This window comes from Narcine bancroftii, chromosome 4 (assembly GCF_036971445.1).
Source record: "Narcine bancroftii isolate sNarBan1 chromosome 4, sNarBan1.hap1, whole genome shotgun sequence".
Classification (NCBI taxonomy): Eukaryota; Metazoa; Chordata; class Chondrichthyes; order Torpediniformes; family Narcinidae; genus Narcine; species Narcine bancroftii.
This window is the reverse complement of record NC_091472.1, coordinates 25,695,034-25,712,574: the sequence shown is the minus strand read 5'-3', so window position 1 is coordinate 25,712,574 and position 17,541 is coordinate 25,695,034. Positions and strand designations below refer to the sequence as shown.

The following is a 17,541-nucleotide window of genomic DNA, read 5'->3' as shown; positions in this document are numbered from 1 at the left end:
GACCGGAAGGCTGGGCGTGCGCGACCGGAAGGCTGGGCGTGCGCGAGCGGAAGGCTGGCCGTGCGCGAGCGGAAGGCTGGGCGTGCGCGAGCGGAAGGCTGGCCGTGCGCGACCGGAAGGCTGGGCGTGCGCGAGCGGAAGGCTGACCGTGCGCGAGCGGAAGGCTGGGCGCCTTTTAGGGGCGGGCGTCCAAGATGGCGGAAGACACGTCGCGGTACCTGAATGGGGACTATTACCCGCGCAAGTTCGGGCCTAAACCCGACGTGGTGCCCTCGGGAGTGACCGAGAGGAAGATGTCCCCGTTTGGCATCGGGCTGGATAAACCGGACATGGTGGCGGTGGATGTGGTGAACGTGAAGGAAGAAGAAGGTGAGAGGAAGCGGAGGCCTCCCCCCCCACCCCCCCGACCCTGCCCCTTCCCACCACCCATCCCATCCCTTCACCCCACCGCGCACCCATCTACCTCCCTCCCTCACCACGCCCCATTACCTCACCCCCCCCCCCCCCGACCCCATGCCTTAAATCCTCCTCTCATCCAGCGACTGGCGCATCTCCTTCCCACCCACCGCCTCTGTCCTATTTCCCCCATCTCCACCTCTCATCCAGCGACTGGTACAAACTCCTCCTTCCCTCACAAGCTCCCGCCCCGACCCGATCCGATTCACTCACCCCACTGCTCATCCAGCGATGTGCAATTCCCCTCTCCCTCCCCACTGCCCCTGCTCTGCTCCAACCACTTGGCTTCAGTAACTTCTGCTCATTCATCCTAACTCAGAACAAGTAATTTCCTAGTCCTGGCCACTTCGGCCTATCTTCCTTTCCCAGAAATCCGTGTGATCTTCTGCCATCTTGGCACCTTCCCAGCTCCATCAACTTCCTCCCCAATCCATTCAGGTCGATCCCCAGTAAATCCTTGCCACTCCAGTACTGTCAGTAAATATCCTCCCCAACTAATCAAGATTCCACTTATTGCCATGTAATAAAATTGCCTTTTGTCTGCTGTAAGGCAGACAGAATTTCTGTTGGCTTGAATTGCCTCGTGCAGTCAGAGAAAGAGAAGCAAAAAAGAGAGTTCTTCTTCCCCTCCCCCCCCCACCTCCAAATCACTGAGGGTCTGTGGATTTGCCTCCAGCACTCCCTCACCTTGTGCAAACATTGGCAACCTGAACTCCAGATCCGGACCTCTGAAACGATTAGGAACCCTTCAGTTCCCTTGACACCCTCTCACATTCCAGTTCTGATACCCCTTCAGCCAGTTTTAAGCCAGTCTCAAGCAGTCTGCAGCCTGGTGTAAGACCCTTGACCACAGTCTCCATCAGCCCACAAACTGCATGGATTCCTTGCCTCGAGTCCCCAACATTCCTCCACCTGCGTGGATCCTTCAGCTGCAAAATCCATCACTGGTCTGCTGTCATGGTCATTGTCCTGTGAGGTAATCTCTTCTGCTTCTCCATCTCAGACGGTGGGTGGTCTCCCTGTTTTCTGGTGCCCTGCACCAGTCTTTTGCTTCCCTGGAGTCTGTAACCCCTCGTGGCTGCTGTCAATCATAAGTGTCGCCATCTTGATGCAGAAACTGCAGTCACAAGATTTTATATCAAACTGCTGTTGGCTCCTTTAACAGACTGGTCAAAGTCTGTATAGAGCTGATGGCAGTCAAACTTGGCAGTTGGATCCCATAGGAGTGCTGTGTCTCCACTCTCTGCTCTCCTAACCCAGTCTCTGTAATCACCTCCTTCACTGCCACCTTCTCAGCCTCATTCCTTCCCCATCAAATCTTGAGGTGATCAATAATATTCCAGTCCAAAATTCTACTAGTCCCAGGAACCCACTAACCAATCCTGGCCCACCATTCAGACCTAATAATTTCTTCTCCCTTCTCCCTCAACCTTCCCTCACCCCCCCCCCCACCCCTCCCCCCACTCAATATGCTCTTCAAAATGAAGTATTTTCTAGATGAAATCCTTTTGGAGGAAAGGAACTTTTAGGTAAAGTAATTAAGCTCCAGATCAATGTGAGATTTGATTAGGATCTATTGTTTTGAGAATGAGAAAGACTGGAATGAGGGTGTCTATTTACTTTTGTTTTCAGTGAGAGTCTGTATAGAAATCACTAGGCTTTAGCCCTTTAGTGTTGTTGAAGGAATAATGGGTTAGTGAAGATGTGCAGTTGAATTTGTTAGATCATGTTTCAAAATTTAAAGTTCATTTGCAGAAAGTCTGTAAATTAGCTCAAGAGAATTTGAAAACGGCTTAAGACAAAATGATTCAGAATCAGATTTTATTGTCATGGACAAGTCATGAAATTCGTGTTTTGCAGCAGAATCGTAGAGCAAACATTCATATTATAACTATCCTACAACATTACTGTAAAAAAATTAAATAATAGCACACGAAAATTAAGGCAGCTTCTTTGGCTCATTGATTATTCAAGAATCTGATGGCAGTGGGGAAGAAGCTGTCCTTGTGCTGTTGACTGCACGTCTTTAGGCTCCTATACCTTTTTCCCGATGGTAGCAGAGTGAAGAGAGCATGGCCTGGGTGGTGGGGGCCTTTGAGGATAGAGGCTGCTTTTTTTTAAGACACTGCCTCATGTAAATGTTCTCAATGGAGTGAAGTCTGGTGCCTGTGATGTCTCAGGTTGAGTTAACAATGCTTTGGAGCTTATTCTTGTCTTGAGAGTTGGTGCATCCAGCCAGAATACTCTCCACAGTGTGCATGTAGAAGTTTAAGAGTCTTTGGTGACATACTGAATCTCCTTAGAAACCTTATAAAGTATAGCCACTGGCGAGTCATCACCACGCATCAACGTGGAGGCTCCAGGGCAGATCCTCAGATGTTGATACGCAGGAATTTGAAGTTCTTGACACTCTCCACAACATTGTGTTCCCCTGAAGTCCACAATTATCTCCTTGGTTCTGCTGACATTGAGTGCAAGGTTGTTGTCGTTACACCATTTAACGAGCTGATCTACCTCCCTCCTGGATGCTTTCTCATTGCTGTTTTTGATTCTGTTGACAACTGTGTCATCGGCAAACTTGTAGATAGCATTGGAATTGTTAGAGTAGTGGGCTAAGCATGGATCCTTGGGGTGCACCTGTGTTGAGAATCAGTGAGGAGGAAACATTGTTTCCAATTTGCACTGGCAGTGGTCTTCCAATAAGAAAGTCAAGGATCCAGTTGCAGAGGGGAGTATAGCAGTGGTTCTCAACCTTTTTCTTTCCACTGACCCAATTGTTACTGAAATATTTTGCTTGAGAAAAATTGTCATTGGCCATTTCCTTTGGAGTTTTGAAACCATGCACATAACTAGCCATTTAGGTATGATTAAAACAGTGGTTTTCAACCTTTTTCCACATTCCACCTTAAGCAATCCCTTACTATGGCATAGGGAATACTTAAAGTGCTATGTTAGTGGAACGAAAAAAGTTGAGAACGACTGTTTTATAGGTTCCTGACCAGCACTGAGGGAATAATGGTGTTGAACGCCGAGCTGTAGTCGATGAAGAGCAGCCGTATATATGAGTTGCTGTTTTCGAGGTGATCCAGAGCTGAATGGAGAGTCTGCGATGTTGCATCTGCTGTGGAGCGAATGTGACGATAGGCAAATTGCAGCGGGTCCAGAACTTTGCTTAGATACGTGTTAATTCTGGCCATGACCAGCCTCTCAAAGCATTTAATCGCAGCAGAAGTTAGTGCTACTGGGTGGTAGTCATTGAGGCAGCTCACACTACTCTTCTTGGGTATTGGGATGCTTGATTCCCTTTTGAAGCAATTGAAAACCTCTGACTGCAACACTCCAGCTAGTTGGTTGGTGCAGATTTTCAGTACCCTGCCAGGTACGCCATCAGGGCCTGACGCCTTGCGAGGGTTCACCTTGTGAGAACTTGTATGATAAAAAAGGCAAGGATGAGAACTTTTAAACCAAGAATAAAGTGTTAATCCTATTCCCAACAGATGCCAATCCCCTTAAGGCAAAATTTTCAGGTCTGTATGAAATAGAATCAAAGGTGAATGAAGTCAGCTATGTTGTTAAAACACTTGATGGGAGATGTAAAATGCAAAGTTGCCATGTCAACGTTAAAGCCTTATTTGGAGAACTACTTGGCTTTTAATATGGAACAGCTTTCACTGGTGGTATACTTTGATGAAGAACTCAAGCCCAAAACATCAGTTATATATTTCTACCTTCGCTACAGAAAGGACATGTTTGACCTGCTGAGTTTCTCCAGCATTTTGTGTTTTTACTTCTACCTTTACTTTACCAGTGATATTGGTTGTTGATAGAACTAAGGAGTCTAGCGACCTTGAGACAGCACAAGCTGACTCTTGTGAGGGTCACATCAAATAAAACATTGTCCCAGTTCTTCTGTCCATTTCGATTGTTTTGCAGAATTTGGATGTTAAATCGGCTCATCTTCAGCCCCAGTTAAAGGAGTAAATGAAACAGCTACTTTTAAAATTTACGAACCTGTTTCCAGATGTGCCTGAGAACTCTAATTACTTGTCATGATGTTGGAGATGCCAAACCTATCAAACAACATCCATATCGAATCAATGTTGAAAAGTACAGACTAGGAGATCAAGAGATTGAATATATGTTAAGGGATGATATTATTAGACTTTCTACCTCAGTTTGGAGTTCACCTTGTGTCCTGGTGTCTAAACCAAATGGGATGGTTAGATTTTGCCCTGATTACAGAAAAGTTTATGAGGTAACAAAGACTGATGCTGATCCTATCACAAGGGTGGTGATTGTGTGGACCAAGTTGGAAAGGCTAAGTTTCTCACGAAGATGGCTTGTTAAAAGGTTACTGGTGTGTTCCCTTAACAGGCAGAAGTAGGGAAATTTCTGCATTTGTAACCTCAACAGGGTTATATGAATACTATGTTTTACCATTTGGAATGAAAAATGCTGCAGGGACATTCCAAAGAATTATTAATTCTGTGATTCAAGGTTTAGAGCATTCATATCCTTATGTTGATGATTTAGTTTTGGGGAATGACACCTGGGAGAAACATATTTGAGTTAGAGAAATTGTTTGACAAACTTTCAAAAGCAAATTTTACTCTTAATTTAGCTAAAAGTGAATTTGGCCATGCTACCATGACTTAACTTGTTTATGTTGTTGGTCAAGGCAAGTTGCTGCCTGGTCAGGCGAAAGTTCAGATGATTTTTGAGTTTCCTGTTCCCACAGCCAAGAAAGCTGTTAGAAATTTTTTGGCAATTGGTAAGGTATTATAGAAAGTTCTGTTTTTAAATAAAATTGCTGATATCCCCCTTCCTTTGACTAACCTTCTGAAGAAGGGTGAAAAGTTTGGGCAGAACTTTGACAGGAAGCATTTGACAAACTGAAAGCCATTTTATGATAGCAGCCTGTGCTTAAGTCACCTGATTTTGAGAAGCCATTTTCTTCAGCAGTAGATGCTAGTGATGAAGCTGCCGGAACAATGCAATTAGAAAAGAAGAATTGTGATGATATTGACCATCCAGTGGTTTACTTATCCAAGAAATTCAATGAACATCAAAAGAGTTATTCTACTATAGAGAAAGAATTATTGTCCCTTGTACTGGCTTTGTAGCATTTTGATGTTTACATCTGCACATCTCAGGGACCACTTGTTATGTATACTGACCATAATCCCTTATTGTTCTTGAGTAACATGAAAAACAAAAATAGATGATTGTTAAACTAGAGTCTAATTGTGCAGGAATGTGATTTAATGATAACTTGTATTAATGGCAGGGATAATGTAATTGCTGATTGCTTTTCAATATGTTTGCAGTGTTTCGCGACATTTAAACGAATTATTTGTATTCGTTGCTGAAAAATTTTATATTTGTCTATTATATCATGTAACAGTAGTGAATGTATTATTTCAAACATAGTAGTTTGCAGTTAAAATTTTGCTTTTACAGCTCAAAATTTCCTTTGTTGGGGAGATATTATGAGTTCATGTTTCATTTAGTGCAACTGTCACTTTCAGGATTAGTACAGGATGCAACCATTCACAGTTGTGGAGAGACTGGATGGCAACATCAAGTAGAGACTATACTCAAAGGTGGTACTCTGGAGGAAGAGAAAGAACAATGGTTGTCCAGGAACACAGGTGGTGAGAGAGTCATGTGAGTGGGACACTTAAAGAAATAGCATCATTATTGACCACCAGCCAGCTGATGAACTTTGAGGTGGAGAGACTCTGTGTGAAATGGACAAAATTCAGCTGATTTTCCCTGTCAGGGGAACTATTGAACCACTTTGACCAAAGGAAAGGTCACTTTGTTTGACCCAAATCTGCATAAAGGAAGCAGGAGAATTGGTGCATTGATCATAACCAAGGTTATTGTCATTTCAACTGACTCGTGTCTGGGTTTTGGAAGCATCGTGGAAGTCGATCATCTTTTTCCCTAAGCAAGGAAAACGGCAGTTGTGACACTAAAAGGATATTTCTCAGTGAGAAAGTTGAAAAGGAAATGTGAGTTTTCAACAGTCCAGTTACTTAGATGTTATACTATTAGTAGTTGTTAATATATTGTTTTAAAGAAAAACAATATCAGTGAATTTCTATTGATGCTGGTTTGAGAAGTGTAGTAGAACAGAGATCTGGGAATACTGATGCATGATTCCCTGAAAGTGGTATCACAGGTGGATAGATTTGTGAAGAGAGCTTTTGGAATATTGGCCTTCATAACATCCCAACTCCTGTACTCAATACTTGGATTTGTGTTAAAGTTGTATAAGACATTGGAGAGGCCAAACTTGCAATATTGTGTGGAGTTTTAGTCACCTAACTGCAAGAAAGCTATCAATAAGGTAGAAAGAGTGCACAGATTTACTAGGATGTTGTCCAGACTTTTGGAACTGAGTTATATTGAAAGGTTAAACAGGTTAGGACTTTATTCCCTGGAGTGCAGAAGAATGAGGGAGATTTAATAGAGGTATTTAAAATTATGAGGGGGATAGACAGGGTTAATATAGGTAGACTTTTTCCACTGAGGTGAGATACAAACCAAAGGACATGAGTTAAGAGTGAAAGGGGAAAAGTTTAGGGGGAACATGAGTGGGAAGTTCTTCACACAGAGGTATGGGGTAAGGAACGAGCTGCCAGATGAGGTGGTGAATGTGGGCTCAATTTTAACATTTAAGAAGAATTTGGACTGATACAAGGATGGGAGAGGTATAGACTGGGTGCAGGTCAATGGGACTAGGCAAAATAAATGGTTTGGCAGAGACTAGAAGGGCCAAAGGGGCCTTTTTCTGTGCTGTAATGTTCTATGGTTCTTATAAATAGTTTTAGTAAAGGAGCACTGGGTGCAATTTTGGATAAAATGTTGAGAATTAGGATGCAGAAGGCAACTGGTACAAGAATCAAATAATGTGAGGTAAAATTTCACAGTTGTGATCTGAGATCTGTCCAAAATAGTAAGAGTCAGCTAATTCCCAGCTTTCCAAAAGGAAATAAAGTCATATAACAATTACAGCATGGAAACAGGCCATCTCGGCCCTTCAAGTCCGCACCAAACCAAGTACTCTCCTCTAGTCATATCTCATTCATTCCTTGTTTCTTATATTTATTGTAGGTCTCCCTCGTTTTTTCGAACCAAGTTTCCAATATCCCTTGAAAACCATGGATCTCTCAAACTTTTGACCCTGCCTTTTAACCTAACTAGAACATAAAAGATTTTGTACCCTCAAGATCTCACGTTTAAAAGACCTCCATTTCGCTACTACATCCTTACCATAAAACCAATTGTTTCAATCCACTCCTTATAAATCCTTTCTCATCTCCTCAAATCTAGCTTTTCCCCCACTCATAAACCTCAACCCTAGGCCCTGACCTATCCCTTTCCATAATTACATTGAAGCTAATGGCAGTATGATCACTGAATCCAAAGTGCTCCCCAACACATACCTCCCAACAGTAGATCCAACACCGCCCCTTCTCTAGTTGGTACCTCCACGAACGAAGTGCTCTAAAAAAACTATCCTGCACACATTTTACAAATTCAAATCCATCCAGTCCTTTCACAGAATGAGTTTCTCAATCTATATTTGGAAAATTTAAATCTCCCACTATCACAACCCTGTGCTTATTATGAATATCTGCTCTCTCCCAATAAATTTGCTCCTCTCGTTCTCGCTCCCCATTAGGTGGTCCATAATACACCCCTATAAGTGTGACTACCCCTTTCCCATTCCTCAATTTCACCCATACAGCCTCCCTGGACAAGCCCTCTAATCTATCCTGCCTAAGCACCGCTTAGCAATGCTACACCACCCCCACTTGCCCGTCCAATTCTATCACACTTAAAGCAATGAAATCCAGGAATATTTAGCTGCCAATCACATCCCTCCTGCAACCATGTTTCACTAATCACTACCACATCATACTATCAAGTGTCTATCCACACCCTCAGTTCATCCACTTTCCTTACTATGCTCCTAGCATTAAAGTATATGCATTTCTGAGATTTCCCACTACTTATTCTCTGTTTGCCCCTATCTTAATAAAGAACTCTATTATGTCCTTTTTCTATCATCTCCCCTCTATCTTTATACAGAACATCTTCCTTCTCTATCACCTGCCTATCCACCCCAAAACTTCGTCTACAAGCTTTCACTGTTTGCAATTTGCAATCTAACCTTCTCCTTGCAGTTCACCTTTGCTTGGTTCCCTCCTTCGCCCCCCCCCCCACCCCCCCCCCACCATTCTAGTTTAAAGTCTCCTGAGCAGCCTTAGCAAATATCCCTGCAAGGATTCTGGTCCCCCAGGATTCAAGTGCAACCTGTTTTGTACAGGTCCCACCTTCCCTAAAAAAATCCTAATGATCCAGAAACTTGAATCCCTGCCACTTGCTCTATCCCTTCAACCATGCATTCATCCTCTACCTCATTCTGTTCCTGCTCTCACTGTTATGTGGCACAGGCAGTAATCCCAAGATTACTCCCTTCGCTGTCCTTTTCAACTCCCTGTACTCACCTCTTCACTCTTCCTCCCTACGTCGTTGGTGTATCACCACCTCTGGCTCATCTCCCACTTTAGGGTATTTTGGACATGAGCAGCAACATCCTGGACCCTGGCACCAGGGAGGCAAACCACCATCTGGTTCTTCTTACTGTGTCCACAGAATCCCCTACCTGTCCTCCTAACTATGATTATTGCCCTCCTCTTCCTTTCCTACCCTTCTGAGCCATAGGGGCCGATCCTATGTCAGAGGTATAGCCACTGTTGCTTTCTCCATCTAGGCTGTTTCTCCGCCCCCCCCCCCCCCCCCTCCCAAACAGTACTCAAAGAGGAGTACCTATTATTGAGCGTTACAACCACAGGGGTCTTCTCTAAAACGTTACTCTTCTCCATCCCTCTCCTAACTGTGACCCACTTACCCTCCTCCTGTGGCCCTCGTGTGACAAATGCTTGCAGGTAAGAGGGGTGGAAAGATGTGAAGAAAAGGATATTAATTTGCTACAAGAAGCAGGCCTTGGTTAAGAACATTAAATGGCAACTTCTGGTGTTGTTGCAACTCCCTGGCAGAGGAAGGGGGCATTTGTTAAATATTGTTATTGTTAAATATCAAGCCCCAATGAAGAATCTTGAAGGACATCATCTGTATTTTAAAATTTTACAATGACTGTGGTTGGCTATTTCCTAAAAATTATTTTGAGTGCTCTGACTTTTAATCAATTGTTGATCTTTAACATTGGTGATAAGGGGTTGTCAAATTTTTTTGCTTTGGTGGGAAGATTTGTACTTCATCTCATGAAGCTTTTCAAAATGTAATATTTTTCCAGTTGAAATCCTTTTAGGAAAAAGAATCCTTTTGGGTAAAGAAATTGAGCTCCAGATCAATATAAGATTTTTAGGCTTATAAATGTTTAAATATTTTGAATATTTGTAGAGAACCAAACATGAATAGTATCATGGCAATACTTTTTCCTGTTTCATTCTATCCAACCTTTAATAATTACTTAACTACCAATGCAATGAAGCTTGAGAGCGACAACCAAGTGTGCTTAATCTATTGGACAGAAAGGTGAATGAGTAACGAATTGAGTCATGGAATTGTGTGGCCCAGTTGACTATCATTCAGCCATAGAACATTCAGCTAGTCCTTGTATTTGTAAGCCATCCGAGGGAGAGGGAAATAGATTGGAATTTAAAAAAAATAAGAGTGAGAAATAAGAAATAGGTTGAAAGGTGAAAAAGAAAGTGCAGGCTTAATAAAATACCATACCAGTCTTGCAACTGAATCATTGTACAGGTAGTTTGCCATGAATTTTAAAAATACTAGACATGGAATATTGTATCAATTTTTTATGTTCATTTTGGAATTATCTGTGTGATAACTTGTGTAATGAAAAGAACAGCACACAATATTACTACTCGTATGTCAAAAATTGCTTGAAAGATGCTTTCTCTTCCTCCTTTGGCTGCTCTTCTTAAGATAGTAAATGAAGTAAACTGATAAAATCCATACATGTGTAATATGCTTTGATAAATATGAAGTAGCATATAACTGGGAAGAAAAATCCATCTCTCTGAAGAATGTAACAGGCCATTTTTGGGGGGAAGAATGTAACAGGCCATTTTTTGGGGGAAGAATGTAACAGGTCATTTTGGGGGGAAGAATGTAACAGGTCATTTTTTTGGGGGAAGAATGTAACAGGCCATTTTTTGGGGGGAAGAATGTAACAGGTCATTTTTTGGGGGGAAGAATGTAACAGGCCATTTTTTGGGGGGGAAGAATGTAACAGGCCATTTTTTTTGGGGAAGAATGTAACAAGCCATTTTTTGGGGGGAAGAATGTAACAGGTCATTTTTGGGGGGAAGAATGTAACGGGTCATTTTTTTGGGGGGAAGAATGTAACAGGCCATTTTTTGGGGGGAAGAATGTAACAGGTCATTTTTTGGGGGGAAGAATGTAACAGGTCATTTTTTGGGGGGAAGAATGTAACAGGTCATTTTTTGGGGGGAAGAATGTAACAGGCCATTTTTTGGGGGGAAGAATGTAACAGGCCATTTTTTGGGGGGAAGAATGTAACAGACCATTTTTTGGGGGGAAGAATGTAACAGGCCATTTTTGGGGGGAGAGGGGAGGATTGATAGTTTTCTTTTGAAAGTAATCTACTTTTCTGTTTGAAGTTTAAAAGGATAGTTGTTTTGTGTATTTTATGAAAACTCTCATATAATAAACCACTTCACACCTTCCTTGTTCTTCTAGTGCACAGAAGAAGACCAGACATGAGTACTTATCTTTTGGTGAGTACAATATTAATACCATACAACACTTTTCCTTTTCATTATTGTGAGCCAAAATCACAACATCTGCAGATTTTTGTGTTTCATCCAAAAATTAAGATTTATTTTAGGGGAAACAAAACAGCAGAAAGAGTCAACGAAATATTTTGTAATTTCATTCTGTCCAGCAAATGTGAACAGAAAGAAGGTAATAATTTGTGTAAGTGCACTTTTAAATGTTTGTGGCATTGAATTGGGATGGGGAAACAAAGTTTTAATCTAAAACCAATTGTATTAGAAATGAAAAGTGCAACTTTTTGAGCATCAAAAATTCAAGATTCAATTTATTGTCATAGTAATAAAACAGTGTCCTATTACGTGAAATTCTCTTTCCCTGCTGAAAGGCAGACAATTTGCCACCAGCAGAAATTGCCAAAGCGCCTCTTACATTTCTTACAGTCAGAGAAAGGGAAGCAGAAGAGAGACCCCCAGAGTGACCATAGATTTGACTCCAGCACTTCTGCAGTCTCCGCAGCCACCCAGAGTCCAATCTAAACTATTGGCAACCTGAGCTCCAGATCTGAACCTCTGACGTGGTCAAGGACCCTTCGGTGTCCTCACATCCTGGTTCCAAGACCTGGTACCCATCCAGCCAGTTTGAGCCAGTCTCCAGTAGTCCGCAACCCAGCGTGAGTCTCCCGACAGCTGCCTGCAGCTTTCGTGGGCCCTTTCCCTTGAATAACCAGCAGCCTGCCGCAGAGTCCTCTCACTGGTCCACCTCTGTGGTCGCAGTCCCATTGGTTGTCCCTTCTGCTTCTCCTTCTCAGATGGGGGGGGTGGGTTAGTCTTCCCGTTTTCTGGTGCCCTGCTCCAGTCCTCCGCTTCCTCGGAGTCTGCAGCCCCTTGTGGGTGCCACCATCTTGGGCACAGACCCCGAGGTCACAGGATCTCAAATAAAAACCATCGTCGGATCCCTCAACGGGCCGCTCAAAGCCTGTGTGGGTCTGCACCAGCGGCAGTGCTGCCTTTGCAGCGGCTCCGGCAGGGCTGCCACTTCCATTTCCTAAACCAAGAAACCTAGTGTGATTAAATGGCCATGGGCAGAATTGTTTAAAAGTACTATGTTAATAAAGTTGGTCAGAAGCCTGTTAGTACTCCACAGATTAAAATTCTTGCATGTGATTGTTAATTGCACACGTGACATGCTAGGCCACCATGTATTTGCTCCTGAATGATGGTTCAAAAGAACATTTATGAATCAATTAAATTGCTGTGGATCTAGAATCACGTATAGACGACCAGATAAGGATGGAAAATGTCATTGGCAAATGGATATTAGTTTTTTTTTTACACAGTTGGAGGTTTTGCGGTCACCTTTACTGATATACTACCTTTTCATTTCAGATTTATTTAATCATCTGAATTTATTTTTCAGATTGCAGGTGGCACGGTTACTTTAGCAGTTAGCGCAATGTTGTTAATAGCGTCAGCCGTTCAAATCCAGGGTTGCCTGAACTGAGTTTGTACATTCTCCCCATGTCTGCATGGTTTCTTCTGGGGGCTCCCACCCTTTCAAACGTACTGGGGGTCGTCGGTTAATTGGATGTATTTGGGAGGCACTGTTACCGTGCTGTATGTATGTCTAAATTTTTTTTTTAATTAAATTCTCCACCTGTTGTGTTTTAACCAGTATTTCCTGATGAATAGTCTTGGACTCAGAATTTATTGTTATGAATGTCAAAAAATTTGGTGTTTTGCAGCAGGATCTCAATAGCACAAAAGTTCATATTATGAACCATCTTGCAACAATGATATGAAAAATAAAAATAATAGTGGATGAAAAGTAAGGCAGTGTCTTTTGTTCATTGATTATTCAAGAATCTGATGGAAGAAGCTGATCTTGTGCCACTGACTGCTCATCTTTAGGTTCCTGTACTTTTTCCCAATGGTAGAAGAGGGCATGATAACTAATAACCTAATCGCTTAGTTCACCTAACATAGTTCTTGACTCTTTGCCACCTTGACACAACTAAATTGGTACAGTAGAAGTCCTAAAATAGGTTCCTGTACTTTTTCCCAATGGTAGAAGAGGGCATGATAACTAATAACCTAATCGCTTAGTTCACCTAACATAGTTCTTGACTCTTTGCCACCTTGACACAACTAAATTGGTACAGTAGAAGTCCTAAAATCCAGAATGCTCGGGGATTGGGTCAGTGTGGATTTTTGGATTTTACAGATTGTCTGGCAGTATTTTTAAAATTCACATTTAAAAAGGAATAAATAAGAGATGAACAGGTACATTTTGATAGTATATTCATTAGCAAATACAGCATGCTTTTTTCAAAATGAGCAGTTTTAAAGAAAAATAAAATGGTCACTTGTTGCCGCTGTGCATCTGTGGCATTTATGCATGCTTGCACTTGCACAAATGCCCACTAAATTTCCTGGTCAGGCGATGAGCTGCCTGATGAAATGGGATCAGGCAAGATCAAGGCTTCTGTTTGAGGGGTAGGCGTCTGGGGGAGCTGCATGGAGTTGCGACTTACTACTTTCTTGTTGGGCATCTCAGATCTTCAAAATCAACAGCCGTAACTGCAACGCACCACCAAACATACACAAATGGTAGAACATTACCTAGAGTGCCGCTTAATTATACTTTATAAAAAGAGATCACAGGAGCTCTGAAATGTGCATCATACTCCATTAACTGCTCACTAGCACTCCCACCCCACCCCCCCAAGCCCTCTAAATTTAAAAACTTCAAGAGTTTTTGAAAAGTCCGGATTCTTGGGTGGTCTGGATTTCTGGCATCCAGATTGTTGGGGTTTTACTGTATTTTAATCTGATGTTAAAGAAAAGAACCGAGAACTTCGAACAATAGAAGACGGGAAACAGGCTCTACACTGACTATGGCTGAAATAAATCTGCTGCTTGCACAAGCTACAATCAAACACAGCAGGTTAGGAATTCAAATTCAGATAATTAAATATATCAGAACTGGAAAAAACCTGGTATCAGTGAAGGTGACTGTGAAACTATTGTTTTAAAAAATATGCTTTTTCACATTTATATGTTTTGATAACAGCACATTCCGACTGCTCTCCATGCATTCTCAAAATGGTACAGATTTCAAAATTGTCTCAGAATTATTAACTTGGAAGTTCAGTTTGTGAACACATATGAAGCACTTTTAGGTAAGCGATATCCCTCTATCCCCTGCATATTCATGTGTCTAACAAGAAGCTATTTAAACACAATTTGATCTGTTTACACCACTACCCACTACGGTGCCTCATGGCCCCTTCACTCTCTGAATATACCAAAAAAATTGTATTGCTAATTTCAATACAAATTCATCATCACTTTTATTTCAAGAGAAAATGTCAAGTAACTAAAGTCAGTGTATACTTTCTCTGGCTTCTGTTGATACTGGCTGCTTTCACTGAGGCATCTGATGTGTTGTTACCTCGGCATTGATTGAGAGTCAATAAATTATCCAGGTTTTTTTGTTAATAATCTATATGCATTTACATGCACCTGCCATTAAATGTGTAGTTGTTGAGTTATGAAGTTTGGTTGGGCTCAGCTGCAGCTTCCCCCAGAGTCAAGTTGACCGTGCTCAAGGGTCTTGCACATCAGAAATGGGAACTTGAATAAGGACTTCCGATGTGAGAATGGAGTAGTGCAAGACTGGAAAGGCAGAAGGAAAGTGCAAGCTTTACTTACTTTTTTAAAAAAAAAACACCTAACCTGCACTCACACTGCAGAAACGAGCGACAGAGTGGTCCAGATTAATCCAAGTATCCAGAATAGTGCAGCGTGGAACTGGCTCTTTGGGCTAATTTTCCATCAGAATCAGAATTTGTCACAACATTTGTTGTTTTCGCAGCAGTACAAACATTTACATAATTAACCCTGCCTTACAAAATAAATTTTAAAAATTTAAATTTTAAAAATAGTTCAAGAAAAATTCAAGGCAAGGTTCATTGGTCATTCAGGGATCTGATGACAGCAGGGAAGAAGCTGTCCCTGTGTCACTGAGAGCTTGTCTTTTCCCGATTAGAGCAGAATGAAGAGGTCACGGGCCTGGGTGGTGGGGGGTCCTTAAGGATAGAGGCTGTTTCCTTAAAGACACTGCCTCTTGTAGATGTCCAGGCAAGTTTATTGTCACCTGAGCACAACCTGACTAAACAGCATTCTCTGATCCTCGGTGCAAAGCATGTAGACACACAACCAGACATGACTCATACAGACAAACAATATATATGCAGAACAAGTATTTCATCTGTACAAATAAATAAACAAATAAATAAATAGATGTTGCTGTTTACATGTGAGAGTCTCGGATGGTGAGTTTGAATGGTTTCTTTGGTCGTTCAGCATTCTCTCTACCTGTGGGAAGAAGCTGTTTCTCAGCCTGATGGTGCCGGCTCTGATACTCCTGTGTCTCTTCTCCAATTTGAGTAGCAGAAAGATGCTGAGTGCAGGGTGGAAGGGGTCCTCGATGATTTTGTGCACCCTCGTCAAACAACGATCCCAGTAGATCACTTCGATGGGGGGGTTTGAAGGAAGGAGACTCTACACTCTTATGGTTGTGTGGATTGACCTCCGATCCACTTCTCTGCACAACTGTACCACACTGTGATCCATCTGGCCAGAACACTCTTGATAGAGCTTCTATAGAAGGTTGACATATTGGTGACTGGTAGCCTTGTCAGGAAGTGCAGTCGCTGTTGTGTCTTCCTGACAAATGAGGAGATGCTGAGTGTCCACAATTGGTCATTGGTTAAGTGAACTCCAAGGAATTTGGTGCTCTCTGCTCGCATTAAAACAATATTGTTGATGTGTAGTGGAGGTGGTCGTTCCTGGTGCTCCTGAAGTCCACAATCATCATCTTTGTCTTGTGCACATTGTGAGTCGGGTTGTCACTTGCATCATTTTTTATAACAACTTTATTTATATTATTAAGAATTTTAAAAATATATGTATATCAAAAAGCAAAATCCCTTACTCCAAAATTATATTAATAAAGTACTTAACCTTAAATTAGTAGTGTATTTATCCCCTTCCCCCTTAAAAAAACCCTAACTACCCCTTCTTCTTTGGCTTGGCTTCGCAGACGAAGATTTATGGAGGGGGTAAAAGTCCACGTCAGCTGCAGGCTCGTTTGTGGCTGACAAGTCCGATACGGGACAGGCAGACACGGTTGCAGCGGCTGCAGGGGAAAATTGGTTGGTTGGGGTTGGGTGTTGGTTTTTCCTCCTTTGCCTTTTGTCAGTGAGGTGGGCTCTGCGGTCTTCTTCAAAGGAGGTTGCTGCCCGCCAAACTGTGAGGCGCCAAGATGCACGGTTTGAGGCGATATCAGCCCACTGGATATAATGGAGCCTTTTACAAAAAAACCTTAATATTACATAAAAAATTAAAAATATAATATTTAAGATATAGTAATATCCATACATTTTAAATATGGTTCCCACACTTTAGTAAAAAAAAGAATTATTGTTATGCAAGTTATGTTATTTTTTCCTAAATGAATACATGATTTCAATTCATTATGCCATCTTTGAATATTAATTACTGCATCGTCCTTCCATGTTACTGCTACACACTTTCTTGCCAAAGCCAAATGAATAAGTGCAGTTTTATCCAATTTCAAACCCCTTAAATCTTTCATAAAACCCCCCCAAAAAATAAAGGATCAAGTAACAACTGTATATTATACAAACGTTCCAAAATTTGTCTAACTTTTAACCAAAAATTCTGTACCTTAAATTTTTTCAATTTCTCCAGTGTAAAGTATAATGTTGAAAATTATAATTAACCAAACTATACCTCACATTAAATAATCTAGTCATTGTATCTTCACACATCTTTTGAAAGGGTCTGTAATTAATATTTGAAACCTAGTTAAATTAAGAAGTTTAATTTCTTGCCCAAAACTTTCTCTGAATAAAGCTCACATCTGATAATAAGCAAACAATGAGTTCGATGATTTTTTTTTTAATGTTTCTTGCAACTGGACGAAGGAAAGAAAAACACCTTTTTCAAAACAATCTTCTACCCTTCGAATACCTTTCAGATCCCATTCTTTAAAATAACGACTATCCATCGAAAATGGTATAATCCTATTTCTATATAATGGAATCCGCCCTTAGATCCAATCATAAGATCTCTTTTATACCACACTTCTAATAAATGTCGAAGTATGGGAACATTATAATCTTTCAAAAAAAAATCAGTTTCCATTTATATATAAAAGAATTACATATTTTATGACATCTTTCTCTGATAATTGGGACAGTTA

The 17,541-nt window shown here is 41.4% G+C and overlaps 1 protein-coding gene across 1 annotated transcript in view; it reads left to right on the top strand.

Annotated features, from left to right (window-relative positions):
* The first annotated feature begins 126 nt into the window (after positions 1–126).
* Positions 127–17,541, top strand: part of slc30a6 (solute carrier family 30 member 6) — a 152,355-nt gene continuing 134,940 nt past the window's right edge. Inside the window, exons 1-2 of the mRNA XM_069930962.1 lie at positions 127–369; positions 11,218–11,255. Of these exons, the coding sequence (XP_069787063.1) occupies positions 195–369; positions 11,218–11,255 (213 nt within the window). The 5' untranslated portion in view covers positions 127–194. The remainder of the gene's footprint in view (positions 370–11,217; positions 11,256–17,541) is intronic.